The 27,892-nt window shown below is 37.3% G+C and overlaps 1 protein-coding gene across 2 annotated transcripts; it reads right to left on the reverse strand.

Annotated features, from left to right (window-relative positions):
- Positions 1-267: 267 nt before the first annotated feature.
- Positions 268-27,826, reverse strand: armc1 (armadillo repeat containing 1). Of its 2 annotated transcripts, none has more exons than XM_059981911.1 (7): positions 27,631-27,826; positions 26,257-26,451; positions 20,464-20,555; positions 18,766-18,955; positions 12,826-12,942; positions 2,467-2,541; positions 268-1,360 (listed from the first exon to the last, which is right to left on the reverse strand). In XM_059981911.1, exons 2-7 carry the CDS (start codon positions 26,416-26,418, stop codon positions 1,169-1,171), a joined length of 828 nt encoding a protein of 275 aa, XP_059837894.1. In that variant the 5' UTR covers positions 26,419-26,451; positions 27,631-27,826; the 3' UTR covers positions 268-1,168. The 2 variants fall into 2 exon arrangements, with proteins under 2 accessions (XP_059837894.1, XP_059837901.1); XM_059981918.1 differs by lacking the exon at positions 27,631-27,826 and adding an exon at positions 27,562-27,619.
- Positions 27,827-27,892: the final 66 nt, after the last annotated feature.

The following is a 27,892-nucleotide window of genomic DNA, read 5'->3' on the forward strand; positions in this document are numbered from 1 at the left end:
GAACAAATGTGTCCTCAGATGATGCTCATTTAAAAAAAATAATCAGCATCTTTTACAGTACAGGACTCACCAGTACTGCATAAAGCACCTGCATAATTTTCTCTCCCCAAGATTCTGAAGTTAGATTTAATGCACAACCTTCTGTCTTTTTAATGCACGAACAGTATCTTCAATATCTTTAAGAATTCAAGATTAACAGCATATGCTAAAATCCATTAAAGTGCAAATCTGGCATTTTATAAAGAAAATATTTTAAAAATTAGTAACTGTAGTCCAATGTTTAATGGAAATTAAACAATTGATATCCATTTATGGGTTAAGATTCTACCAAACTAAATGTTAATTACATGAATAAAGTTGTAACAGACTTCAACTAAACACTATACAAACCTTTCACTTCAAAACGTTCAAATATCAAATTATAGTTTTTTTTTTATATATCTGGCAAAGTAAAATTGAATCCATTTTCATCTTACAATGCAACAAAGTGCAGTTAACGAGCTTTAACATATTACTTTGGGTTGAAAAACTGGATTAAAAGGCAAGAAGTCAGTTACATTGAGCAGTGTGCTACTTTACACAGAAATGGTTGAAAATTATTAAGTTACAAGGACAAAATGCACCAATGAACATGCTGTATTTCGTTATTCAAGTAGAAAAGGCCTACAATTATAAAGGCTTTCAAAACCAAACCAAAAATAAGGCATATGTAATGTTTTAGATCTTGAATGAACAGTAAATATTTATAAATGCCAGTGAAATGTGTAACATTCAAAAGAAATCCATGCACGGCACATTAACATAAAGAGGTCTTCTGTACAGTATTCAAAAATTAAGAATTGAATATGAGACCCAACGTAGGATTCTGCAGAAGAAACTGTCCAAATTCTGGGCACTCAAGCTTCAGTTTTGATGTTATTTGGTACAGATGTGCCCCAGTAAAAGAAATAAAAACATGATTGTGAGGCAATTCACTGATAAAGGCAGAAGGGATCTTCTCTACTGCTGATAACTTAATTTCTTGTTTAAGTGAAGATGAAATATACATAAAGCCTCTATAGACTGCAGTGTCTGCATTAGTATAAATTGCACTTGGCAATTCATCACAACAAAGGGAAACTGTTTCCACAATCCTACAAGTACCCAACTCTGATGCAGATCCCTCCTGTCACCAGTAAAATGAACGCGATAAAAAGTTTGCTGCTGTACTGAACCAACCACTACCAACTTCTTGTTTACTCCCCACACGGGAAACAGCATTATCACTATCCTTTGCTGGACTCTCATCCTCAGGTAAGTAGTCAGGTAAATCTGTGTTTTCCTCCACTTCAACAGGGGTACCATGGAATGGAACCAGCATCTATAAAATATAAAAGATCAAAAATGTCAAAACCACTGGCAAACAGCATATTTATACGCTAATGCAAATAGATTTCAGAGCAAACTTGGCATTAACTAATAACAAGCTCAATATAGTGCCATTAATGCTGTAATAAGACAAAATATTAATTTCAGTTTTTCTCCCCCTTTTCAAAGTAAATTAGTACAAGGTTTGTTAAATATGACATTGTTTTGATGAAAAACAAACTAGCATAGTGCAGAGTACAACTGTTTCTCAACCCCTTCCTGGCAACAAAGTGGTATCACAGAACTAGATGATCCAATCTAAAGATGCCTACAACCACTTCAGTCTTGTCTCCTGCCAATGCTTGTGGCCACTTTATTTCACAGCACCTCATGTGAGAAAACAGTATCTCCTTCATTACCAAAAAGACTCGGTAAAGGATGGACTTTTTACAGCAGTTTGTAAAATTCCACCTGCCCCAGAACAATCTGGTGCAATTCTACACTGCCATCATGGAGCACATCCTCAAATCAGCCGTTACTGTCTGGTTTGTGCAGCAGCTTTTCACAATACATGCAAACCAACAGAAAAAGTCATTGCTGTGGTCTGTCATCACTGCACTAGGCAATCCGTTTTACCAGGTAAGTATATGGATACTGGCCAAATGGGACTAGCTCAGGTGGGACATCTTGATCAGCATGGACAATGAACAATCTCGATCTTGTGCCAGATCAAACTGAATTTTAGACATAACAAAATGCTTTGGATAAAAATCAGAGAAGATTAATAGAATGTATTCAGGCAAGTTTCACACTTAATGAAAAATTAGTACATAGGTTCAGAGATATTACTGTACAGTATAGCAAAATGTAGGCAATGCCCCAACTGTAATTAACATCAATTATAAGAAACTGCTGGGTTGGTAGGAGGGGGTGGGAAAGATGGGCAAAGAAATAGATCAGATATCATGCAGGAGGTACATGACTCCTAGAAACTGATTTCATCTCCTGGATTAGGTAATCTTTCCGAAGCGTCACAGTGAATAGAACCTTGAAACTAGATGACATATCTGAAAGCACTATAAATAGTTTCAAGTCTCAAATTGCAGACTTTTATCTTACCTCCTCCCCAGTCTCATCTTTGATCACTTGTTGTGCTTTCAAAATTTTGGTTGCTGCAATAGCAGATGCCAATGCCTACAACAAAAGATAAACATTGGTTGTTCCAACAACATTATTTGCAAGTAGGCACTTAAAGGGACAAAATATTCTTCAACTTACCAGACAACATTGCCATATTTGACATTTTAAACTCGTTTCTAGAATAAACACACAAATAAAGCATCTCATATTGCATGCTTCAGCAATTTCTAGCCCTCTTAATTACAACATTATACTAGGTACATTGAGTAGTATAAAAAGTTATTAAACCAATTTATATCATTTTTATAAATCAACTAATCTCTGAAGTCATCCATCTCATTTAACAATCTTTAAAGTCCAAGAGTTGCAGAACCTTCCTTATTATAACTTAAATGACAGAGACTTCAAAAGTTCTGTTATGATCTCCAAGCCAAAACAAAGATTAAAAAAATGCTAACTAGAAATGCAAATGGAATAAATAATGCCACGTTCATCCTTTGTTTTTAATTTAGGTAGAAATAGGACATGCTAATTTTGCAAGAAAACATTGAATATGGCATCCTTTCCAAACTGACACACACCCTCAGCCCTGCCAGATAACAGTGTCTGAAAAGACTGAACTTTTTATTGTTCACAACAAAATCTTCATTAGATTCACTATTATGAGAAAAAAAGATAAGGAGCAAACTCATTATGCCTGTTCTGCCATTTGATAAGATCAAGATAGGGTCAACCTTAAGCTCCTGGCACACATTCCTGCTGATCACTATTCCTTGCCGTTTCTAGTCCAAAGATCATTCCATCTCCGGCCTTGAATATATTTACAGAAATAGCCTCCGTAACTCATGCAAAGAATTCCTCCTTGTCCCCATTTTAACTAAGAGTCCCTTCGTTGGGTAATTTTGCTCCCTTGGTGCATTCTCTCAACATCTATTTTATTAAATACCCTCAGATATTTTATTTATATTTTAAACTCCTGTCAACATAGGCCCAAGCTGCTTAAATCAATCCTTCTAAGACAATCGCTTCATTCAAGCAAGTAACCTGTTGAACCGTTATGAAGCTTCCTTCAATGTGACTATACTTCATCTTAAAGCCATGAACAGTAGCAGCCATTCCCCCATGCAATAAAGACATTCGTACTTAAGCCCAATACCTTCTGCATTATCTGTATTCTAACTTTGTATTTCATGTATGCAAACACCCAGATCTCTCTGGAGTAGCATTCATATTTTAGTACAACATAAGGTGTGGCCATTTAGTCAGTCAGGTAGATGTTGACTCTCAGCAAATCCTTTCCATACAACTTATTTTCTCTTGTATGCCCAACAGCTTCACCTGATTCTTCTACAATAGGGGTAATGTATCAGCCTGCAAGAATTTGGGATGTGGAGGAACTACGCATATGCATGTGTGGGGTGAAGGATCTACACCGTCACAGAGTAAAAACAGCACCCTAAGTCAAAACTGAACTCAAGTTGCTGGAGCTGAGCTGGAGATGCTCATGGAGTGAGTACTGTTTTGGATTTGCTCCATAACCTTTACTTTTTTTTTAACCTTTGATCACCCTTATTTAGCTTATTTTTACTTATACCGAAAGTTTCTTTGTTAATTTTTTTTTGAATTTACTGCCAAGAGTTTGTTGTGAACTTCTGATGATATGCAAACAGAAATGTCTCTCAGGTCTAAGGGACGGGACCCCGGACGAAATCAGAACGGTAACGGAAAGAAGCAGGCTCCACCACAACAAACTCAATTAACTTTTGAGGTGCTTATGGAGGTTTTGGATAAAAAATTTGCTGAACTACAACAATTTTTTAAAGAAGATAAAGGCTTTTCAAGAGTACATGGTTAAGACGGATTTAGTAATTAAAAAGCAACAAGCTCTTATTGCGTCTTTGCAAGAAGATGCTCGGAAGCGAGATTTGACTATTGAAAAACTGCAACAGGATTTAATTTCGACCATTAAGCTGATGGAAGCCCTTAAATCTAAGAGTGACGATTTTGAGAATCGGTCCAGAAGACAGAACTTACGTATACTTGGTCTTCCAGACGGCACTGAAAAAGATGACCCTTCGAAATATTTTGCTCAACTTTTAAAAGAAGCGTTTCCGATGATTTTCCCGAATAACCCCCCTTTATTGGATCGGGCACATAGAATTCGGCGTCGATCACCGAGTGTTACTGACAAACCTTCGGTGGTAATTGTCCGGTTCCATTATGTACATGACAAAGAACAACTTATACGAGCAGCTCGTCGGGCAGGAATGATTAAATTCAAAGAATTCTGCTTCCACATGGTCGAAGACTTTAGCCCTGACCTTTTAAAAAGAAGGCTTCTTTTTAAACCGTTGATGGCTGAATGTTATAGAGAAAAATCTGAAACCTGCGCTCCTATACCCTGCGAAGCTTAGAATTTCTCCGTCGAATGCTCCACGACAGGTTTTCCTTTCAACTTCAGAAGCGAGAAAATATCTGGAGGAGAACTTCCCTACTGCTACAGACACCAGTCTCTAATAAATGAACGATTCTGATCATGTAAGATGGTTCTCGATCTCTTAAACCAGAATTAAAATCTGGTTATTGGTGTAGGTTCATCCTATACTTTATACTTAAGTTAAAGTGTGTTTTCCATATTAATTGTTCTGCCTTATACACTTTAACCATTATACTACATACTTGTCCATTAACTTTGTCCCTTCGAAGGTATATTTTTAATTCTTTGAAGGTGAATTTTTCTTTGATTAAGATGGTGGTTTTTTGAAAAAGATTTTTGGTGGCGTTATTTTTTTTCTTTCTTTCGTCTTTTTCCTACAATGCATCGCTTATCATAGCTTAAATATTTTTTGTTTTGTCTGGGCTAGAGCCCAATTTATAATTTTTTTTTAGTGATTATATTTTTATTTTTTTTTTACAACTATACTTAGAAATATGGTTTTTATTATAGCGATTTTAATTTTTAAAGTTGGGGTGATTCTTTTATATATATCCTTTATATATGGAGTGTTCTTCAGCTGACATGGGGGTAGGATTAGTCTTACTTTTTCCCTTTTTAAGTCATATTTTGGCTTTTTCTCTTTCTCTTGGGGGGTGGGAGGATGGTCTGTTTTCTAATTCTATTTTTTTTTTTTACACACCAGTTTGTGTTAGTTTTTTTATTTGGGCTGTTTTTGAACTTCAAATATGTCTGTGTTGTCGTCACTTCCGGGTCTTCTCATTACTTTTGTTCCTCTTCCGGGTGCATGAGTTTATAAGTTGGTTAACCCTTTCTATACCAAAGGGTTGATTTTAGAATTATGGCTCAGACCATTAATTTTGTGTCTTGGAATACTAATGGTTTAAATCATCCAATTAAACGAAAGAAGATTTTCAAAGTATTCCAAAGACTTAATGCTCATATCATTTTTGTACAAGAAACTCATGTGAGGAAGGAAGACGAATTTCGTTTTTTTAGATTTTGGCGGGGTCAACAGTATCACGCAAATTCGAATGCTAAAGTAAAAGGAGTTTCAATTTTTATTGACTTCTCTATTCCATTTGTTCAACATGATATTTTTTCGGATCCGAATAGTAGATTTTTGTTAATTATGGGTTTACTTTGTAATAAAAAGGTTGCTTTGGTTAATGTTTATGCTCCAAATGTGGATTGTCCTGACTTTTTTAAGTCCTTATTTACCTCTTTACCCAATCTAAACGAATATAAGTTAATAATGGGTGGTGACTTTAATTGTTGTTTAAATCCTCTGTTGGATAAATCTTTATCTATTCAGACTTTACCTAATAAGTCGGCCACTTGTATTAACTCTTTTTTGACTGACAATGGAGTTTTTGATATTTGGAGATTCCGGCATCTTAAAGACAAAGAGTTTTCTTTTTTCTCACATGTTTATCACTCTTATTCGAGAATTGATTATTTTTTTGTAGACTCTTGTTTTATTCCATTGGTAATCGGTTGTAACTATGATATTATAGCCATCTCTGATCATGCTCCATTATTACTTTCTATGAAATTTACGGATACAGCTTCTAATGCCAGACAATGGCGATTTGACTCTACCTTGTTGCAAGTCTCTGACTTTATAAAATTTATGGAGGAGCAGATTGACTTCTTCTTTTCAACTAATTCTACAGATGATATCTCCTGCGGAACACTTTGGGGCACTTTTAAAGCGTATATACGTGGACAGATTATTTCTTATTCTGTTGGTTTGAGGAAACGTACTAAGATGGAAACTCTTTTATTGGTTGATAAAATTAAAGAGATTTATAAGAAATATTCGATTGCTCCTAGTAAGGAGCTTTACAAAGGGTTGAACTTCAAATGGAACATAGTTTATTACTTACATCCTCGATTGAAAATCAATTAATGAAAACTAAATCTGATTTTTATATACATAGTGATAAATCTGGTAAACTGTTAGCTAGTCAATTGAAGAATGCTTTGGTTAAACGTCAAATCACTAAGATTGGTCAGCAGAATGGGAATCTGACAGTTAATCATGATGAGATAAATAAGGCATTTCAAGACTTCTATACCTCCCTGTATCAATCTGAATTTCCTCAAGATCATAATACCATGTCTGATTTTCTTGGGAAATTAAATTTTCCAAGATTATCATCTGATGATCTTTTGATATTGGATACTCCTATTACAGATGTAGAAATTAAAGGGGCTATTTCCTCAATGAATTCTGGGAAAGCACCGGGTCCAGATGGTTATACAGTTGAATTTTTTAAATTTTTTTCCGCTACTCTTGCCCCTTGGTTAGGTAAGGTTTTTGAGGAAGCCATTAGATTGGGGTATTTGCCACAATCTTTTTATAGAGCTTCCATTTCTCTAATATTGAAGAAAGATAAAGATCCTACAAACTGTGCTTCCTATAGACCTATATCTTTATTGAATGTAGACTCCAAGATTTTTTCCAAGTTACTGGCATCTAGATTGGAGAAGGTATTACCCAAAATTATTTCAGATGATCAAACCGGTTTTATTAAACATCGTCATTCTTTTTTTAACATTAGGAGATTGTTGAATATTGTTTATACTCCCTCACATGACACTTCAGAATGCATGATTTCATTAGATGCGGAGAAAGCATTTGATAGAGTTGAATGGCCTTACTTATTTAATGTGAGAAGTTTAATTTTAGTCCGATATTTATATCATGGATTAAATTGATTTATCATACTCCAGTAGCCTCAGTGTTTACCAATAATCAAAGATCTCCCTTCTTTCGCCTATTTCGGGGCACTAGACAAGGATGTCCTCTTAATCCATTACTATTTAACATTGCCTTAGAACCTTTGGCAATTGCCATCAGACAATCACAGGATATTTTGGGTATTAATCGTGGGACAGATATTCATAAGTTATCTTTGTATGCAGATGATTTATTACTATTCATTTCTAACCAGGAGAAATCCATCCCAGCAGTTTTATCATTATTGGCTCAATTTAGTGAGTTTTCTGGGTATAAGTTAAATCTTAATAAAAGTGAATTGTTTCCTTTGAATAAACGGGACCCAATTTATGGAAATTTACCTTTTAAATTAGTTAATGATTCTTTTACTTATTTAGGGATCAAAATCACAAAAAACCATAAAGATTTATTTAGATTTAATTTTTTACCCTTAATTGATCAGATTAAAGGTTTGTTTACTAAGTGGTCACCTTTATCTTTATCCCTAATAGGTAGGATTAATGCTATTAAGATGGTTATTTTACCTAAGTTTTTATATATTTTTCAAGCGATACCAATTTTTATCCCGAAATCTTTTTTTACTAATGTTGACTCCAAAAATCCCAGGTTAGGTAAAATATATTTACAGAAGACAAAAAAGGAAGGCGGGTTAGCATTACCTAATTTCAGATTTTACTATTGGGCAGTTAATATTAGATATTTGTTATGTTGGTTGAAAGATGGGGGTGGATCTTTCGGCCCTTGTTGGGTGAGTTTAGAAACTAAATCTGTATCAGCTTATGCTCTGGGTTCTATTTTAGGGACTTCTCTCCCTTTTGCTCTTTCTAAGTTGCCGAAACAAATTGACAACCTGATAGTTAAACATACTTTGCGTATATGGTTTCAATTTCGGAGATTTTTTGGGTTGACTCAATTCGTTTTAAATAGTCCTGTTGTATCTAAATTGTTTTTTTCCACCCTTCCATTATAGATCAAGCTTATTCGGCTTGGAAAACTAAGGGATTACTAAGATTTTCTGATTTATTTTCAGACAATTGTTTCATGTCTTTTGAGCAATTATCCAACAAATATAACTTGCCTAGATTTCATTTTTTTAGATATTTACAGATTAGACATTTTTTAAGTTCTGTACTCCCTACGTTTCCAAATTTTGTGCCTTCAGATATTTTGGAGAGTTTATTTGAATTAGACCCTTTTCAAAAAGGGCTTATTTCAAAACTTTATAATATAATTATGAAGATTTGTTCAGAGCCTCTTTATAAGACTAAAAAGGATTGGGAGAGACAGCTTAGTCTTATTATTTCTAGTGAAAATTGGGACAGAATTCTTCAATTAGTTAATACATCATCGTTATGTGCCAAACATTCATTAATACAATTTAAGGTCGTACATAGGGCCCATATGTCCAAGGATAAATTAGCTCATTTTTACTCTCATATTAGTCCTATTTGTGATAGATGTCAATCTGAAATTGCGTCTTTAACTCATACGTTTTGGTCTTGTTCATTTTTGGAGAAATATTGGAAAGATATTTTTGATATTATTTCTGCGGTTTTGAATATTGATTTACAACCTCATCCTATTACCGCAATTTTAGGTTTACCAATGTTAGACTCACTGCATTTATCTTCTTCTGCCCGTCAAATGACTGCATTTCTAACTTTGATGGCTAGAAGATCTATATTGTTGAATTGGAAGGAAATTAATCCTCCCACTGTATTTAATTGGTTCTCTCAAACTATGTTATGTTTAAATTTAGAAAAAATTAGAAGTGGTACTTTTGAGACTTCTATTAAATTTGAAAAGTTATGGAGACCATTTATTCAACATTTTCATATGATGTAATATGACCCTGTGCCAAGTTCATTTGATTTCCCAGCTTTTAGCTTATGTATGTTGAGAGAACCGGAAGTGACGGCATTGATGAATACTTATTTTTGTGAGATATTATAAACAGCCCCCTTTTTTTTCTCTCTTTTTTTTGTTTCTTTTTTCTTCTATATTAGTTATTAGTTATTAGATTAGTAGATTAGCTAGTTTTGCATTATATATATTTTTTTTTTCTTTCTTTTTTCTGTTTTCTTTATACCATATATTATGAAATATTTAGATTTACCATGTTCATACATATATTTTATGGCTTATGTCTTGGTAAACTCATTTATATTGTACTATTATGTATGTCTTTTTTCATATGTAATGGAATTTGTATGTTGGTAATTTCTTTATCACTATATCATTTGTATTCTGTCCATATTACTAATAATAATAAAAAGATTTAGAAAGAAAAGTTGCTGGAGCTACCTGCTGAGCCATTGGGTGAAACTCCCCTCTATTTAAACAACATGTTTCATTCTTCTATTTGTGAAGAACGTCACAAACCCCATTTAATATCAATTATGAAATTTTTGCACCCAACGTGTAAGCATTCATCCAACTGCTTTTTTGTCGGCACATCCTCAAGTCATACTAATGTTTGCTCCCTTCTCAGAACTCTGATCTGATGTAGTAATTATTCATACAGCACCTAACAAATGTTTTGCATTCAAAATTCAGATGTATTCTATTTGTGTCAAACACCATTTCCATGACATAAAACCATGACAATTCTGCTTTAAAAATTCTTGATTTTCTCAACACGGTGGATTCAAAGCAGCCATTTATTTGGGAGAACTCTTAAAGAACAAAAACTATATTGAGAAAATAGCCAGGATTCCCTCCATTTATTTGAGACACTATGCCGCTTAATTAGTGCGGGAGACTGCTGCCAAATAGTTTCTAACTGGCATCAGTCACATGTACTTGCATGGATGTTAGACACTACATTAGTGGTCACCAACCCGTCGATCTTTTCAAGTCAAGTCACTTTTATTGTCATTTCGACCATAACTGCTGGTACAGTGCAAAGTAACAATGAGACATTTTTCAGGACCATGGTGTTACATGGCACAGTATAAAAAACTAGACTGAACTAAGTAATAAAAAAAACAACACAGAGAAAGCTTCACTAGACTACAGACCTACACAGGACTGCATAAAGTGCACAAAAAAAGTGCAGGCATTTACAATAAATAAACAGGACAGTAGGGCAAGGTGTCAGTCCAGGCTTCGGGTATTGAGGAGTCTGACAGTTTGGGGGAAGAAACTGTTACATAGTCTGGTTGTGAGATCCCGAATGCTTCGAAGCAGGGAGAAGAGATTGTGTAAGGGGTGCATGGGGTCTTTGAGACTTCCCCAGCAGATCCCGAAAAAAAATATAAAATAAATACACAAATACTGCTGAGAGATTGCTTCCGGGTTGCGGGGTTTTAGTTCTGTTCTTTCTGCCCAGTGCACATGCGTGTAGCTCCCCCACACTACAGTGTAATTCAACACATACAAACAAGCTGGATGAACTCAGCAGGTCGGGCAGCATCCGTTGAAATGAGTAGTCAACCTGCTGACTGTTGAGTTCATCCAGCTTGTTTGTACGTGTTGATTTGACCACAGCATCTGCAGTGTACTTTGTGTTTACACAGTGTAATTCAGTGGTTCCCAACCACCGGGCCACGGGGCAACAATGAGTCAGCTGCACCTTTCCTCATTCCGTCACGCCGACTGTTGAACTTGAACCCACACGAGGTCATCAGCTGCCTAAACGCAGTGGTAACCTCGCGCCAAGGATCACTGGTTGGCCTCGCGCGGCTGGCAGGGAATGTTGTTGCTACTGGCCTGGAGCGCGGACACATGGGCGCCGCCGCTAACCCTATTCACCACACCAAATGTTCGTGGGGAACCCAGTGCTAAAATATTCGCAGACGATCTAATTTGGGCTCAGGGTTTCGTAAGTATCAGAGCAGCTACCATGCTGCGATCTACTGAAACAAAGTTTTGTTGGCCAATAGATCCTACAAGAGGGGGCAGGCGGGTGCCCTGTCACACTCCTTGCTCGGTCGGTCGCTCTCTCCGGACTGCGACCGCCGCTGCCCCAGCACGGGGACCTCCGGCCCTGACATTGTCCTCTCACTCCACCGACGACCAGCCCCACCCGGCCAAGGCGGCTGGAGGCGGGCGGGCGGGAGGTTGCAGTTCGGGCCGGGAAGCTGTCTAATGAGGCAATGAAGCCCTCAAAACTGCTTCAGTACCCTGAGTCCAAGCACCCTGCACTTAAAGACAAACCCATTGAGTTTTTTTTCCAGCAGAAAAAACGTGAGCAAGCGGGACAGAAGCGAAGTGCCGAGAGCTGCAAAAACTAAATTGCAGAAAGACTAGACATAAGGGACCTGCTTCGAGTATCGCTATATTCCTGTCTTGATTAACACCCCCCGTCGACCGGTCCACAAGAATACTGTCAATATTAAACCGATCCATGGTTCAAAAAAAGGGTGGGTACCCCTGGTGTTTATACATTATTTCTCCTCCCAGGTTGCGGGGTTTTACTTCCGGTCTTTTCTGCCCCAGTGCGCATGCATGTAGCTAATCGATCTGGCGTCAATCTCACCTTTGACTATGGCCAAAGTAAGGGATCTTGGGCTTAAAAAGGTTGGTGACCACTACACTACATCACATCATGCTTAGAGCTATCAGTTTTTAAAAGAGCATCAGTTGTGTACCTTTGTTCAAAAGGTGATTTTTGTCACTGATAGTCTTTTAACTATTTCCAACTTCAGGTAATTGGGGCAGCTGCTTAATTGGGCCAAAACATACTGATCCCAATGAACCAGAATCCACTGTATTCCAATATTATTTCCTTAGTGATAGATCCCAGCATTGTTCTACAACAAATGTCAGGCTAATTGCATTGCTGTTTCCTGTTCATCTCCTGTTCTTGAATTGGAGCAACTTATCTATTATAGTTTGTGCACATTTATTGAACACAAGCAAACTTATCTACAACTACATCCCATTTTTGTATATTAATTATGGCTTAGAGATGTGTCTTCAATGCATATGCAACTACACAAGCATATTTGACATGGTCATGATCATAATTAACTGAAGATTATGCATTAAACTAGTACCCAAGGAAGAATCCAGTCTCAAATCACCAGAAGTGCAAAAGAAGCACGGGGTACAATTCCCTTAAATGTTGGGCCACCAAATCTAATTGGGAAGTCAATTCTCAACCAAATACCAATTCTTTTCAAAACTGACCTACCTCTGCTTTCAGATCAGATCGGATTCGTACAATACATCTTTTCACAGTCATCTGGAAAGTGAAACTAATAACACCTTTGATTTTCAACAATGCTTCTTCACAGATGTTTCTTCTTGACTAAAAGAACGGAACATAATTCAGTAACAGAAACTTCTTACAGTAAAATTATGAGGCAAAATGAAAGTAATTCTAAGCATCAGTACAAGTCTACTGTTTTGCTAACAGCTGATAAAACAGAACTAAGTTAACCTAATTAATTGTTTTACTAGGTCAATGTAATCATTTAAAAGTGATAAAGTAATAAGTTAATTAAGGAACTACTTATGAAGCAGAGAAAAGCACTTGTATGGCACCATATACTACCCAGAGATTCATTTTCTTGCAGGCAGTCACAGTAAATACATAGTATCAATGAGAAAACAGCAAAGGCAGACAAACACCAATGTGCAAAAGACAACAAACAGTGGAAACACAACAGAAAAAACATAATAATAATAATAATTAGTAGTAGTAGTAGTAATAAATATTGAGAACATGAGTTGTAGAGCCCTTGAAAATGAGTCCATTGGTTGTGAAATCAGTTCAGTGTTGAGGTGAGTGAAGTTATCCACACTGGTTCAGGAACCTGGTGGTTGAAAAATAATAACTGTTCCTGAAACTGACGGTGTGGAGTGAAAGGCTCCTGTACCTCATTCCTGATGGCAGCAGCAAGAAGACAGCATGACCTGGATGGTGGGGGTCCTCCATGATGGATGCTGCTCTCCTGCAACAACTCCTTGTAGATTTGCTCAATGGTGGAGACCTTTTCAGCTATGTATCCATTTCTAATAGTTATTACAGAATAGCCTTCTACCACCTTACTCACATGCTAACCTATTTTCTTTTTTAAAAGAAAGCACTTCCTTCATCTAACTTTGCTACATTCAAATCATCAGGTTAATTTCCACTGCTTAAAAGTCTGTTATCAGTTTTGATCACCCCTAGCAAATCTAATAAATTACTTGGCTATTTTCACTTGATTTTGCAAACATAAACTGTAAAACAAAAGGGGAACTCAGACAAAAAAAAACAAAGCAAAAGGAGTCTGAAGGACAAATGGATGAATTCTCAGATGTCTTCCCTTTTTCCAGAAACATAGCTACCACAATTAACAGTGTAACAGAGTACTACTTCTCACTTCCCCTCTCCTACTGGGGTGGGGGGGGGGGGGGAGTGGGGGAGTGTACTCATGGTCCTCATCTTCAACCCCACTAGTTTCAACATTCAAAAGATCACTCTTCACAACTTCTGCCAACCTCAATGAGATTCCACAACAGTTCATCACCCATCACCCCCTTCAGCATTTTGAAGTCTTTTCCAACACATGGTCCCATCTTCTAACTAATTCTCTTTTTACAGCATTTTAATGTAAGTGCAGGAGATGCAACATTTATCTATGCACCTCTTTTTCTCCCCCCATCATCCAAGGACTTCAACAATCTTTCAGGTGAGGCACCAAATATGGTGCTTCTAATGTGATCTTCTATACTGGAGAAACAAATAAATTGGGCAACTGTTTTGTAAAGGGCCTACATTCAGTTTGTAGACAAGATCCCGAGTTCCCTGTTGGTTGTCACTTGAATTCTCTATCCCACCCAGACTACACCTCCTTGTGCCTTTTGCACTTCTACAAGACCCAGCTTAAGTTTGAGAACAATGAACTTATCTTCCAACTGGGCAACCTGCAGACCTCCAGATTCAGTAACAATTTCTACAATTGCTGACAGCTCCTGGCTAAGATACTTTTTTGACATCTGCCAAAAAGTTCTAACTAAACTATAATTAAAAATTTAAAGATTGGATATAAGTTTTTACTGAAATATCTATCTGGGAAAACTAGATCATGGTACAGGGCTTTGACTTGAATTATCAACAATTCATTAACACAAGAGATCCTGCAAATGCTGGAAATTCAAAATATCACATACAAAATGCTGGAGAAACTCAGGCCAGGTGGCCCAAAATGTTGACTGTTTATTCCTTTCCATAGATGCCGCATGACCTGCTGAGTTCCTCCAGTATTTTGAATGTTACTGAACAATTAATTTACTCCTACTGATTCTGCTCCATATGTTGAATCCCCCCAGCAGACTGCTTTAGGAAAACCTTTTCCATGCTTGTCAAGGAGGCACATATAAAACACAACAGAGTCCTCTGTTCCAGAGCTACTCTTGGGCTCAGTGACAACTTCAGGGAAATAAGGTTCTGCACAGAAGATTAGTTAGGAAGGTTCAATCTTTAGATATTAATATTGAAGTAGTAAAATGGATTCAACAGTGGCAGGATGGGAAATGCCAGAGAGTAGTGGTGGATAACTATTTGTCAGGTTGGAGGCCGGTGACTAGTGGTGTGCCTCAGGGATCTGTACTGGGTCCAGTGTTGTTTGTCGTATACATTAATGATCTGGATAACGGGGTGGTAAATTGGATTAGTAAGTATGCAGATGATACTAAGGTAGGTGGTGTTGTGGATAATGAAGTAGGTTTTCAAAGTTTGCAGAGAGGTTTAGGCCAGTTAGAAGAGTGGGCTGAACGATGGCAGATGGAGTTTAATGCTGTTAAATGTGAGGTGCTACATTTTGGTAGGAATAATCTAAACAGGACATACATGGTAAATGGTAGGGCATTGAAGAATGCAGTACAACAGAGTGATCTAGGAATAATGATGCATAGTTCCCTGAAGGTGGAATAGTTCCCTGGAAGGTGGATAGGAAGGTGAAGAAAGCTTTTGGTATGTTGGCCTTTATAAATCAGAGCATTGAGTATAGGGATTGGGATGTAATGTTAAAATTGTACAAGGCATTGGTAAGGCCGAATTTGGAGTATTGTGTACAGTTCTGGTCACCAAATTATAGGAAAGATGTCAGCAAAATAGAGAGAGTACAGAGAAGATTTACTAGAATGGTACCTGGGTTTCAGCACCTAAGTTACAGGGAAAGATTGAACAAGTTAGGTCTTTATTCTTTGGAATGTAGAAGGTTGAGAGGGGACTTGATATTTAAAATTATGGGGGGGGATAGATACAGTTGACATGGATAGGCTTTTTCGATTGAGAGTAGGGGAGATTCAAACAAGAGGACATGAGTTGAGAGTTAGGGGGCAAAAGTTTAAGGGTAACACGAGGTGGAATTTCTTTACTCAGAGAGTGGTAGCTGTGGTAGAGGCAGGTTCGGTATTGTCATTTAAAGTAAAATTGGGTAGGGATATAGACAGGAAAGGATTGGAGGGTTATAGGCCGAGTGCCGGCCAGTGGGACTAGGTGAGAGTAAGCATTCGGCACGGACTAGAAGGGCCGAGATGGCCTGTTTCCTTGTTGTAATTGTTATATGGTTAGAAGAATGTAGCAACAATTAATTTAGCATCAGAAAGGGTAATCACAAATAGGCTTTCTACCTTTAGCCCAGACATCACTCCTTCAGAGTCATGCTTATATTATCCTATATTATCATGTAGAGCCAAGGATTGCCCTTTAGAAAACCACAGCTACCAAGTTTACTGGGAATGTGAGAGGTTGGGACAGGGGAAAGCCAGCTGAAACACAAAAGCTGACATCACTGATTAACTGGATTTCAGTACAGTCGGCCCTCCTTACCCGCGAATTCCACATGCGCAAATTCAACCAACTGCAAATCGCGAAAACCCGAAAGTGCTCCTCCAGCACTTGTTGTTTGAACATGTATAAACTATTTTTCTTGTCATTATTCTCTAAACAATGTAGTATAACAACTATTTTACATAGCATTTACATTGTATTAGGTATTATAAGTAATCTAGAGATGATTTAAAGTATACAGGAGGATGTGCGTGGGTTATCGTGGATTGGGATCGAAAAAAAAAATCAGAAGTTCTCTTACTAAGTAAGTGGGAACAGGTACATCCGGTATTATTTAGCTTCAGTTAGTCAAATGTTTGCCTTAGTATATAGTATATATTTTACCTTTCTATGCATATAAAACACTTAAGAACATATGTTTCAGTGCTGGGCTCAGGAACGGTATTTCCCAAGTATGAGCCAGTGACAGACCGCTTTCAAGTGCACTCTCCACCGTGCCGAGTTGACGTGGAGGATCAAAAACCCAAAACCCAATAATTAAACCACTGCATTGCTTAGTAATAATTGTAGCTTTCATCGGGGCAGAGCCTTTCTCACTTTATCCTTTAAAATTGTTCCAATCGTTGACCAACGTAGCTTAACGCTTTTCCAATGACCAATGGCATTTCACCCCTTTCCGATCACCATTATTTCCACTTTATTTTCAATTGTGATCATGATTATTTTAGTGAACAGAAACACTGCGGATTCAGGTTTTTGCCACCAGATCCTACTGTCCAGCAGACTGAGACAGGTTAAATAAGGTCTGGGGTTCCGCTGGGTCCTAAGATTCACCGTATTAAGACAGGCTGAATAAGGGACTTGAGCATCCACGAATTTTGGTATCTGCGAGGGGTCCTGGAACCAATCCCTCACGGATAAGGAGGGCCGACTGTAATTTTCTTTTACATGAACAAGCATACTAAACTCTTCACCATCATGGTTTTAGGGCTTACACGTTTTCCTGTTCATATCAATTATATTGAAATCAATGAATTAGTTACAACAAATCTATGACCTAATCATTGATCAGGACAAACTATGGAAGCAAACAATGGTTTCAAGTACATCTTCGGGAAACAGTGAATGAAGAGAACATGCACTTGTCAATGGAGTTGTTATAAAACCAACTTAAGTTTTAATTTGCTGTTCTCCTTGGAACAAAACCTGCATGACCACATCAGAAAATTGTGCTTCAAGGTCATGTTTGGGGGCAATGTCACACTATGTACAAATCTTCAACACAGACTAACAGACTGATGCAATTATCTCCAGAGAAATGCTCCCAATTCCACATAGAAATGGTAAATATATAGAAATTGGCTTTCTCAAGGAAGTTGCACATGTCATATTGCAGTCAAGAGGGGTTGGCCCATTAATAACCAACCACCTCATTGCTTATGTAAGCCAAGAAGACTTATGAAATTCAGCTGTAAAGAATGACATTTGATTGCTTCTTAACCCAGCTACAGAGCACTGATGATCCAAGAAAGTGAAAACAGAAATCATGGTACTGCTGTGACATAATAAATATACGATTATTATTTCATGTGATCTAAGATTCATCCTAGTCAAAAAGCACTGAGTACATTGATTAATTTAACGCCTACCTCAAATGTTTAGGGCTACACGTAAGCAAATCAACTACAGGAAGTCTTTCTTTAAATTCTCAGTAGATATTAAGCAGAATAAAGTGAGTGAGCTTTTGTAACGTGAAATCATCAGACTCCAAACTAAATCAATGATCTAAATCCAGTGGGACAAATTTAATAGAATTCTTAAATACACCTCAAAGATAATCAGAGTAGCAAGGATAAAACAACTGCAATACATACCAACCTGTTAGTGAGATTTTCCTTCAGGACTCAAAAAAAAGTCAAGAATGAGCAAGAAAACCAAACCATGCAAATATTTCTATCATCGTGTAAAAGGGCAAAATAATAAACATTCTGAATACACCTCATATGGAAAAGCAAAGTAAAACTTGAACAAGGCATATTTTTAAAGTTGCATATGCTATAGTAATGACTTTGACACAAATTGATACAGATGGCTCAGATAACCTTAAAATCTTTGGCAATCATAATCCAATCTTTATAAAGCTATTGCCATGAAAAAAAAGCACTTATGTTTTAGCCAAAAGATTACTGTTCCAATGGAAAACATGCATGCCATACGAAACATTTAGCCAAGGAAATACTACACTTAAATGACAAACTAGTTAGAGCACTGGTTTGAAATTCATGACCAGTTTAAAAGATGAATTTCAAAGGTGAACTAATAACTTGTGCTAATTAAAATTGATCTTACCGAATCATCCAATCCATCTATTTGTAAGGTTACTGTTTTTGCACGTTTGTTTGTACTTCCCAGAAAAAACTGAGGCTTGCGCCTGTGAGAATTATAATCATTTGTGTAATCAGATTCCTCATAGCTTGAAGACTGCAATATTTCATAGACTTCATTTGCTAAATTCTTAGTTTCACCAGGCGTTGTCGTCCTATAAAAATATATTAAGGATTAGTATTTTTAAGCCATTAGCTTAAAAAAAAGCAGAACATTGAATACTATGAAAATATATTACATCTCTGAGGGAGAAAGTAAGTGTCTATGCTCAATTGCAAAGGCTATTAAACCTTCAAGGAAAGCATTTTCTCTGCAACGTAGTGGTTAGGGCAGGGGTCGGCAACCCGCGGCTCCGGAGCCACATGCCGCTCTTTCATCTCTGTGCTGCGGCTCCCCGTGGTTTGTTAGTTTTTGAAATGTAATTCGAAATTTGAAGATTATGGTGATCTTGTACAATCTAAGTAAAACGTTGTGGCGACCCCATTTCCTGGCACATCCGAACCAGCTCACACTTAGCCACCATTCCGGCTAAGGGAGATAGCCTACAGGGGTTTGTGAGTACGTGTCTTTTGGAGCATCCGCGCCCACGGGGGGCGGGTTGAGGGAAGCTTTAAAGCAAGGCTGTTTAGTTCGAATAAAGTTATCTTTGACTGCAGTGTCTTTATTTTAGCGCTGCGTGTAGCACACCACTACAACGTGTTTTTTTAATCGCTATTAATATACATCACCACTGCCAATGCCTGACACCCGCCAGTTCGCGGTTTCTTTTAATTCTTCGATCCAAGGTAGGCTAACTACGGAGTAACCTTCAACCCAACGTCTTTTTTTCGGAGTTCAAAATGTTTTTGTTGCATGCAGAAATGTAATTTCGTTTTCTCTGCAGGAGTTCATCAATTTCATAAATGCAACACATTATAGTTTGTTTATACATAGCATAAAGGCAAAAAAAAACCGTTGTATGCAGTGTTATTTCATTTTAAATGTCAAACGGGTTTTGTGGCTCCCAGTGTTTTCTTTTCTGTGGAAAATGGGTCCATATGGCTCTTTCAGTGGTAAACGTTGCCAACCCCTGGACTAGATGAACTAAGTTTTATGCCATTCACATATTTGGAATTAATTGAATTTACTTTAAAAGATGTCAGAAAATTCACATTACTGTTGCTTAACTTAGAATATTCTAATTATTTCTTTTTAATAGTTTAGAAAGTGCTTTAAAAAAAATTTCAGCTCTCAAACGTTATTTTAGTTATTTCATAAGCAACCCTCCCACCCCCAATTTTACAGCATTAAATCACACAAAGCCATGTGGAGATAAGGCGTGAGTTAATACTTGACAGCAAGCCAATAAATGGTATGTGGGCACTTGCCATATAGTTCAGCACTGAAAACAGATAACTCACCTCTACCAACAAATTGATTCAATATTGGTAATATTTTAATTGTAGAAAATTTATTTTAGTACATAAAATATTGCAGGTATCTCCTTTGAGAAAAAAAAAATCAGTATTAAACCAAACAAATGTTTTTGCTTCTTAAGAATTTAGAAATCAGGAGCATTCATACAGAAATCTTTTAAGAGAAAAACACTGAAAGTACAGTGAGAGTAAACTAAGACATACCTCATCTTTCAGTTATAAAAACAATTCAAAAACATAAACTTACTTTTGGATCACATTTTGTAAACTCAACATCATGCCTAATTCACTTCTCATTTTCTCTCTGTTGGATCGACATTCAGCCAGGTAACGCAGAGCCTACAGTACAGAGGAAAACAGATCAATAATTATAAACATTTGCATATGAAACATGCCCCCGTTTATACCCCCAAGCTGGTAAAACCATCACATTTTCCTATATCCAAGTGCATCAAGAAGCAGAGATATAATTCAAGGGTCTTACTATCTTCAGTTCACATAGCATTAAAAATTCTGGAAAACCATAGTAGGGTAACAGCACACAAAGACATACTTTGCTTTGTTAGTGGCTTCCAAAGTAGGTGATATCTCTCTCCCCGCAAAGCGAAGGGAGTTTCTAAGGAGGCAGTGGTCATTCAGTAGCAAGGGGGGCAGCTGAGAAATTACAGGGTTAATTTAAGAAATAGTTTAAATATTACAAGAATTTGAATCTCAGTCACTTACAATTGATTACAATGATCGCATAATCACCTCATCTCTTGATATCCCACTGGTCTCTTAAGACTTTGCTCGAAGTGCACTATAGTTGTTGAAGAACAATGTCATGCCTCTGTATTTGGCATCCTTGGAACGTGATAAGATGGTGGTGCACTAAATCACAGCAGCTTCTACGGGGTCAACCTGTTATAGTTTTTTTTAAATATACTTTTTATGATCACAAGAGCTTCTTATGGACATAAAGAACTTAAAAGTACAGCAGGTCTACCCTACAGTGAGTTGCTCATTGGTGGACAAATTGAAATTGGTGTGCATTGTGCTGCTGCCTGAACAGAGAGGAATCAGAGGAGTTGGTGTAAGAAGGTGGTGTGCAGTCTAACAGCAACTGATCATCTTGTGATTGCAATTCCCTGTTGCACATTATTAATGTGGAATGCTGCAAGTCCAATTCATGAATTTGTTAGTGGGCCGGATGGCAGGGTAGCTGCGTGGTCTCAGTCGTAATGAAGACTACATCCCAAGCCACAGTGTTGCCTGTTTACAGCTGAGGCAGAGTCTGCATGTCCCCCTAGGAACAGAGCGCTACGCTGTCCAAGCTGGAGTCAGGGCTGCCCCTCCCAATGTTTGCTCGTGGCTGTATCGAGTCACTGCATAAAAACTTTCAGAAACCAAAAACACTTCCAACCATGTTTGCTAGAACTTCACAACAAAATAGTGATGGTTTGCAACCTTCATACAACATTTCTTTGCTCATATCTAAATCAGAAAAGCCCCATAAAATTGGAGTACTGATTCTGAAAGCAGAGAGGGAGGTTCCAAGTGCTGTTTTGCACAAGTCATCAGACCAAATAATTAAAACAATTCCGCTTAGGGACATCTCTGTTCATAGACGAAATGTCTGAGAACGTGGAAGAGACATTTTACAACATACTTGGGACAGAAGAACTTGCTCTGCAGTTGAATGAATCAACTCCGCCAGGCCACAAATCCTTGATTTTTAATTATGTTTGTTTCATAAAAGATGAAACCACGGTTCAAGAGTTGCTCTTTGAAGGGGATTAGAAATAGGTATTGGGGGGGGGGGGGGGGGGGGGGAGGTCAATATTTTGGGATTTTTTTCACAAATTAAATAGCAGCACCTGATATATTAGGATGCCAAATGGGTTGACTAAACAATGAAAATAGAGTTGGGATGCACAAATCATGTTCAGATTGACAAACTTACTGAAGGGCTCCACTATTTACAATCTACATTACATTCAGTCTTTCAGTGAGTTTTGTAGCCAAATTTTCCTCAATATTAGTGAACCCCTCCCGACCACCATGGGGTGGAGGGAGGTGGACATTTGTATTCCTAATAAACTGTCTATATTACAATTTTCAGAGCACAAGAGACATCATCTGTGTGTATGCCAAAAAATGAGAGTGGAAATTGTTTTAAAATGACAATTTCTACCAGACCAAATTTGTAATTCCATATCTTATTTTTCAGGTAATGATTTGTCAGGTCCATAAGGGACCTGAATATCCTTAACCCAAATGACTGCATCATTTTAAATTCCGAGACTACAGAAAACTGCAGCACAGAGCAATTCAGGTGCCCCTGAACCCAAGACAAATTTACCATGCAGCAGAAAGTCAAACAGAGCAATGGCGAAGTGGATGGATTATAAAAGTAGAGAGCTTGCTACAGCTAATACAGGATATTGATGAGACCATACCTGAAGTACAGAACAGATTTTTTTTGTGTCCTTATTTTTGGAACCATTTCTGAGAAGGCCTATCAGGCTGATTTTCAGAACAAAAGGTGTGTTGTATGAGGAAAGATCGTACATCTTGTGCCTATGCACATTGGATTATGCATGTTTATTAAAATACAAGCTTTCAAGAGGAGTTGACAAGCTGTTAAAAATGTTTTACTTCATGAGGGTGATCAGAGAGAAACATCTGTGTATGGCGTTGCTCACTTGAGACATAAATGAGAATGAATTTTCTTCGCAGGTCCTTTGACCCATCGGGTGTGAACAACCAAAAAAGATGGCAAATCTTTGGAATTATATACTCTGGTGAGACAGAGACTGAATCATCACATACATTTATAGTAATTTTATGTCTTTGCACTGTCCTGCTACAGCAAAACAACAATAATGAACCAGAAAATAAACCTGATTCAGACATTCAAGGCAGAAAGAGAGTCTTCTGACTTCCCTAAGCAAAAAAATCTATGTGACCATAGCTCTACTTTTCTACTAAAGATGCAATGAACTACAATTCTATCAAACCTTATTTAGACAAAGACTAAGTTTTATATAGGAAATGTAACCAAGCCAAAAGACGTGTTTATCTTATATCCGGAACTATTTACTTTTCATTTAATGGTAAGTACTACAAGTGCTTGGTGTAGCAGGCAGTAAAAAAACAAAAGTTGGCTTTTCAAGTCATGGACTCTTCAGAAGCAAAAATTAATTGGCACTTCTCCATAAGAATGTGCACCTCAAAGAATTTTCACTCCTCTCTCCCCAATGGGACTTCTGGCATTCACTTTTCCTCCCTCCCCAGGCAATTCAAAGCCCTTGTCCCCACCATTAATGCACCATTGCTGCAGTTCGCATCAACTAAAAAAAAACACTGTAGTTAATTATCCTGTCGTCTACAGCACTGTAACATCACCAGGAAGCACCGAGTTCTAGCCCTTTGTCCACATGGGAACACCTGTAGGTTTTTCTTCAAGCTACACACCTTCTGATTTGGAAGTATGAGAAAAATTAACATAAACTACGGCTACTGGAAATCTAAAACAAAAACAAAATATGCTGAAAATATTCAGCTGTTTGGGTTGCGGAAAGAAAAACGCTTCATATCAGAAGCCCATTAAAACTGAAAAGGAGACAGAAAGAACTTGTAAAGTTACAGAAGTAAGGGGGAGAGGTTGAGCAGTTGAGGGGATGTCTCTAAAAGAGTAAAAGCGTGGAAATGTTGTTTACAGCTTAATCTGGTGTATCTATGAATGACAAAAATAAAAAGGTGTGGGAATTGTAGAATTCAGAGTAGGTGGACAAGCCCCATGACTGGACATATCCTCCACTCCCAGAGACACAAAAAAACCAAGCAAGCTAATATTACAGATGGATGATGGATACAGACCACACAACAAAAAGCAAGTTACTTTACATTACTGAATTTAACATCAAGTCCAGATGGTTACAATGTGACTGGCCGAAAAATAAAGCCTGCATTGTGTTTCAATGAGATGGTACAAGAGGCAGCAGACCAATAGATCACAGTGGGAACAAGATGATTTAGAACATCTAATGTACTATAACCCCTATCAGCAATCTTACAATGTGCTTATGGATTTAGAATTGTATCTATCTCCAAGAAAAATCATTTAAAATATTTTTGCTTGTTGATTTATATTCTAGAACTTGCTATATTTTATTCAATTAAATATTGTTATTTAAAACTTTTTTTCCCCCACATCTTCAGTGACTGGGATTTTGCATGACCCCATTTATTACAACTCTGATTTTTTTAAAACTTTTTTTAAAACTTTTTAAAACTCCTCTTACATCCCTGGCCAACTGAATGCTGCAATAATTTGACATGCATATGACAAATGAAGCAAAGATGAATTAAGTGACACCCATTCTTGAAACCTTCCTAAGTTAAACATTTTTGCAGTTTATTATACTGTGAAGAAAAAAAAGACAAGCATAAAATACTCTGCAGAACTAGGAAGCTGATATGTTTAGAGTACATTGGTAAAAGTATACATAGAAAAGTAAGTCTCCCACTGCTTCAGTGATAATTTCAAATTACATATAATGTTGTCTTTCCTCATTTAAGTGAGCACAGAAGTTACTAGATAGCATCAGGATCAGTTCTCATAGGCAATCACCTTTTTACCTTGGTTAAGAGGATATTTCCCTCCTAACCCTTTACATTAACGTGTGCAAGTAGAAAGCATACAAGTAACCATAATAATGACACTCACCATTATCTCCACCATTTTATGTGTTCAATTATTTTGCAATGAATTTAAACTTTTTCTTGTAGAATAACCCCAAAACTGTTTAAAGCTGTACAATATCAAGAGATTTAATAGGATCTATTCAATTAAAACTGTAAATATGGTGTCAACAGTTGAAATTATGAGTCTAAAGCTTCCTGGTAAAATGATAAAAGCATGAATGAAAGGCAAAAGCAAGATATTTCATAATCATTAAAATGCAGGGAAACTTAACTGGTTTTTGTTATGCCTAATAATCAGACTGTAAATGCACTGAATGTTTTAAATTATTAAAGACCGACTCTAATCTTTCAACTCTCCTTGTAAGAATCACTTGATATAAAGAATTAAGAAAACATAGAAACCTACCGACTGTTGAAAGGTTGAATTAGAAACCTACCAAATGTTGAAATGTAGAATTAAAAAACCTACCAAGCGTCAAAAGGACTAGTAAGGTAGATGTGGAAAGAATGTTTCCTACAGCGGGGGTATCCAGAACTAGAGGGCACAGCTTCAAAACTGAGGGGGTGATCCTTTAGAATAGAGGTAAGGAGGAATTATTTTAGCCAAGGAGTAGCAAATCTGTGGAACGCTCTGCTACAGATTGCAGTGGAGGCGAGGCCAAGTCCAAGCATATATTTAGAGTGTAATTTGATAGTTTCCTGATCGCTCAGGGCATCAAAGGATTTGGCAAGAAGGCAAGTGTGTGGGGTTGAATGAGATCCAGGATCAGCCATGATGGAATGACAGAGCAGACTCCATGGGCTGAATGACCTGATTCTCCACCTATGTGTTAATCTTACGGTAAAAAGACAGACGCCTTTCATTTTTAAAGTACTAGAATATTAACTGATCAAGAAAATGCTGTGTAGTAAACAAAAGAAACAGGCCTATCATCGGTAGTGGTGATGTCATAATTAGGACAAAATTTATTAGCACTTAAAGAATAATTGACTTGTTCAAGTTAAGTAGTATGCATTTTTCCCCAATTGCACAAAACCATTTTGAGTTGGTGATATTTTGCATATGGGCTTTTAGAAGATAATTGAAAAGTCTGTCAGCAAAATTGGAGTCTACATGCCTGCTGATACTTAGACTTCCTTGCTTTTGTGTTGTTTGCCTAATTAAAAGCTTAACTATCCCAGTCTTATTTTTAAACCTTGCACCTTCAATTTATGGACTCTCCAAGATTACTGTGAAAAAAAGTTGTGAATAAGCCATCAAGCAACTGCAAAAGGAGGCGAGTTTAAGGTAGGTAGATTTGCCAGTGAATATTTTTGAACATGAACATTAATGAGATGGATTATTACTTACCAAAAGTGCAGAATAAACAACTTGTGGATTTGAGTGATCCAAGAATAGGATCAACCCAGGCAGACATCCCTGATCCTGCACAATCGCTCGCCTGTTCAAGGGGTCAGATGCTAAATCTTGCAGCTGGTTTACAACTGATAGCGCATCAGGCTCCCCACTCATTATGCCACCATCCACTATGCCATACGTACTGCACTGTAAAATGCATAGTAAAATTAAATATCCTTCAAGATTATGGATTCAATTAGACATTATTTAAATAATTTATTTAAACCCTCCCAAGACTAAATGCTCATAAGCCTTAATATAGGAAATATTGATTGCACATGGTACAGAGGTTTGTATACATTTTAAGTAATGCAATATTGGATGTAATGAAAACTTGTATTTTAACCAAATGTAGACACAATTATACACAACACAAAGGAACAAGATCACTACTGCTTATCTCGGCCCAAGGGTCTCGGCCCGAAGCGTCAACAGCACTTCTCCCTATAGATACTGCCTGATCTGCTACGTCCCACCAGCATTTTGTGTGTTGCTTGAATTTCCAGCATCTGCAGATTTCCTCGTGTTTGCCTCACTTCCATATCCTTCCTTTGCATAACTTTACTCCATTTCTAACTTCTTCCTACTCCAAAGGCATGTTATCAACTCTACCTTCCTGTAGAGACAAAATTCCTTCTTGCAGCCTAGGTCCTAAGCTCTCCAACTATTTCTCAAAACCTCACCAGCTCTCCTCAGACAACTCAAAACCTTGCTTTAATCAAGTTCTTGCCTATTTCTTCTGAGGCACGTTTAAATGATTTACTGCTTATTGTAACTTATTTTAAAGACCATCGATGTGCAATCCAGATGAAGTGTCAATTACAAACTAAAAATCGCATAAGATAGTTCCATTTACTTATTTGTTTGTTATTCACATCTTCAGTGGGATTCTCCGGGGAAAAAAATGGGTTTTGCGATTGGGGGGGGGGGGGGGGGGAAATCCACGTGATATTGCGCGAAAGAGTTTATTCAAGAGATACTCCAACGGTGATACTTTCCAGAGATTTCTTGCCCATTTTGTAATCATGTCATATTACAAACGATCCAGATAACAAAGGCATGTTTTTTTTTAAATACATCACAGATCAAAGTGTATACAGAATACGAAAATGTCTTAAATCTTTAACAATTATTGTACTAACTTCCAGAATAAACTGAATACCAGTTAACCCATTCACTTAACTAAATTAGAACTTAAAGCCTTAATAATAACATTTAGTGTGAGGAAGGCGCGAACCCATCCCAAGCATATCTCACGTTCAGCCCAAAGACCTCGGCCACAGCTGAGTCCCTGTTTAACCTCCAGCAACCATGGCCTCCACGTACCTTTAAAAACCAACACTTAAATCCTCGATTACGTTAAGACGTGTGGTAATTATTGATCGATTCGTCAGTGGTTGACAAAGTACAACCAGCCCAATCGACAGTGAGAAGATGAATGATATGAATTTAATAACAGCTCCAATCCCTTCCAACGAACGAACATCCACCGGCTCGGTCCGCCCTGCCCAGCGCCCTTCACTCAACCCGTTACAGGCGCCTCATTGGTTTATTGTCCCTCGAATAGTCATGAAAAGCAGCCAATTAC

The sequence above is a fragment of the Hypanus sabinus genome, chromosome 1 (genome assembly GCF_030144855.1).
Source record: "Hypanus sabinus isolate sHypSab1 chromosome 1, sHypSab1.hap1, whole genome shotgun sequence".
Classification (NCBI taxonomy): Eukaryota; Metazoa; Chordata; class Chondrichthyes; order Myliobatiformes; family Dasyatidae; genus Hypanus; species Hypanus sabinus.

Bases quoted from the DNA above. Each gene is read 5' to 3' on its own strand.
- armc1 (XM_059981911.1), bottom strand. From the start codon at position 26,418: ATGAGTGGGGAGCCTGATGCGCTATCAGTTGTAAACCAGCTGCAAGAT. The intron at 18,956-20,463 runs GTAAGTTTATGT...ATATTTTTATAG, and splicing joins TTACAAAATGTGATCCAAAA to GACGACAACGCCTGGTGAAA. The intron at 1,361-2,466 runs GTAAGATAAAAG...TATATTTTATAG, and splicing joins AAGATGAGACTGGGGAGGAG to ATGCTGGTTCCATTCCATGG.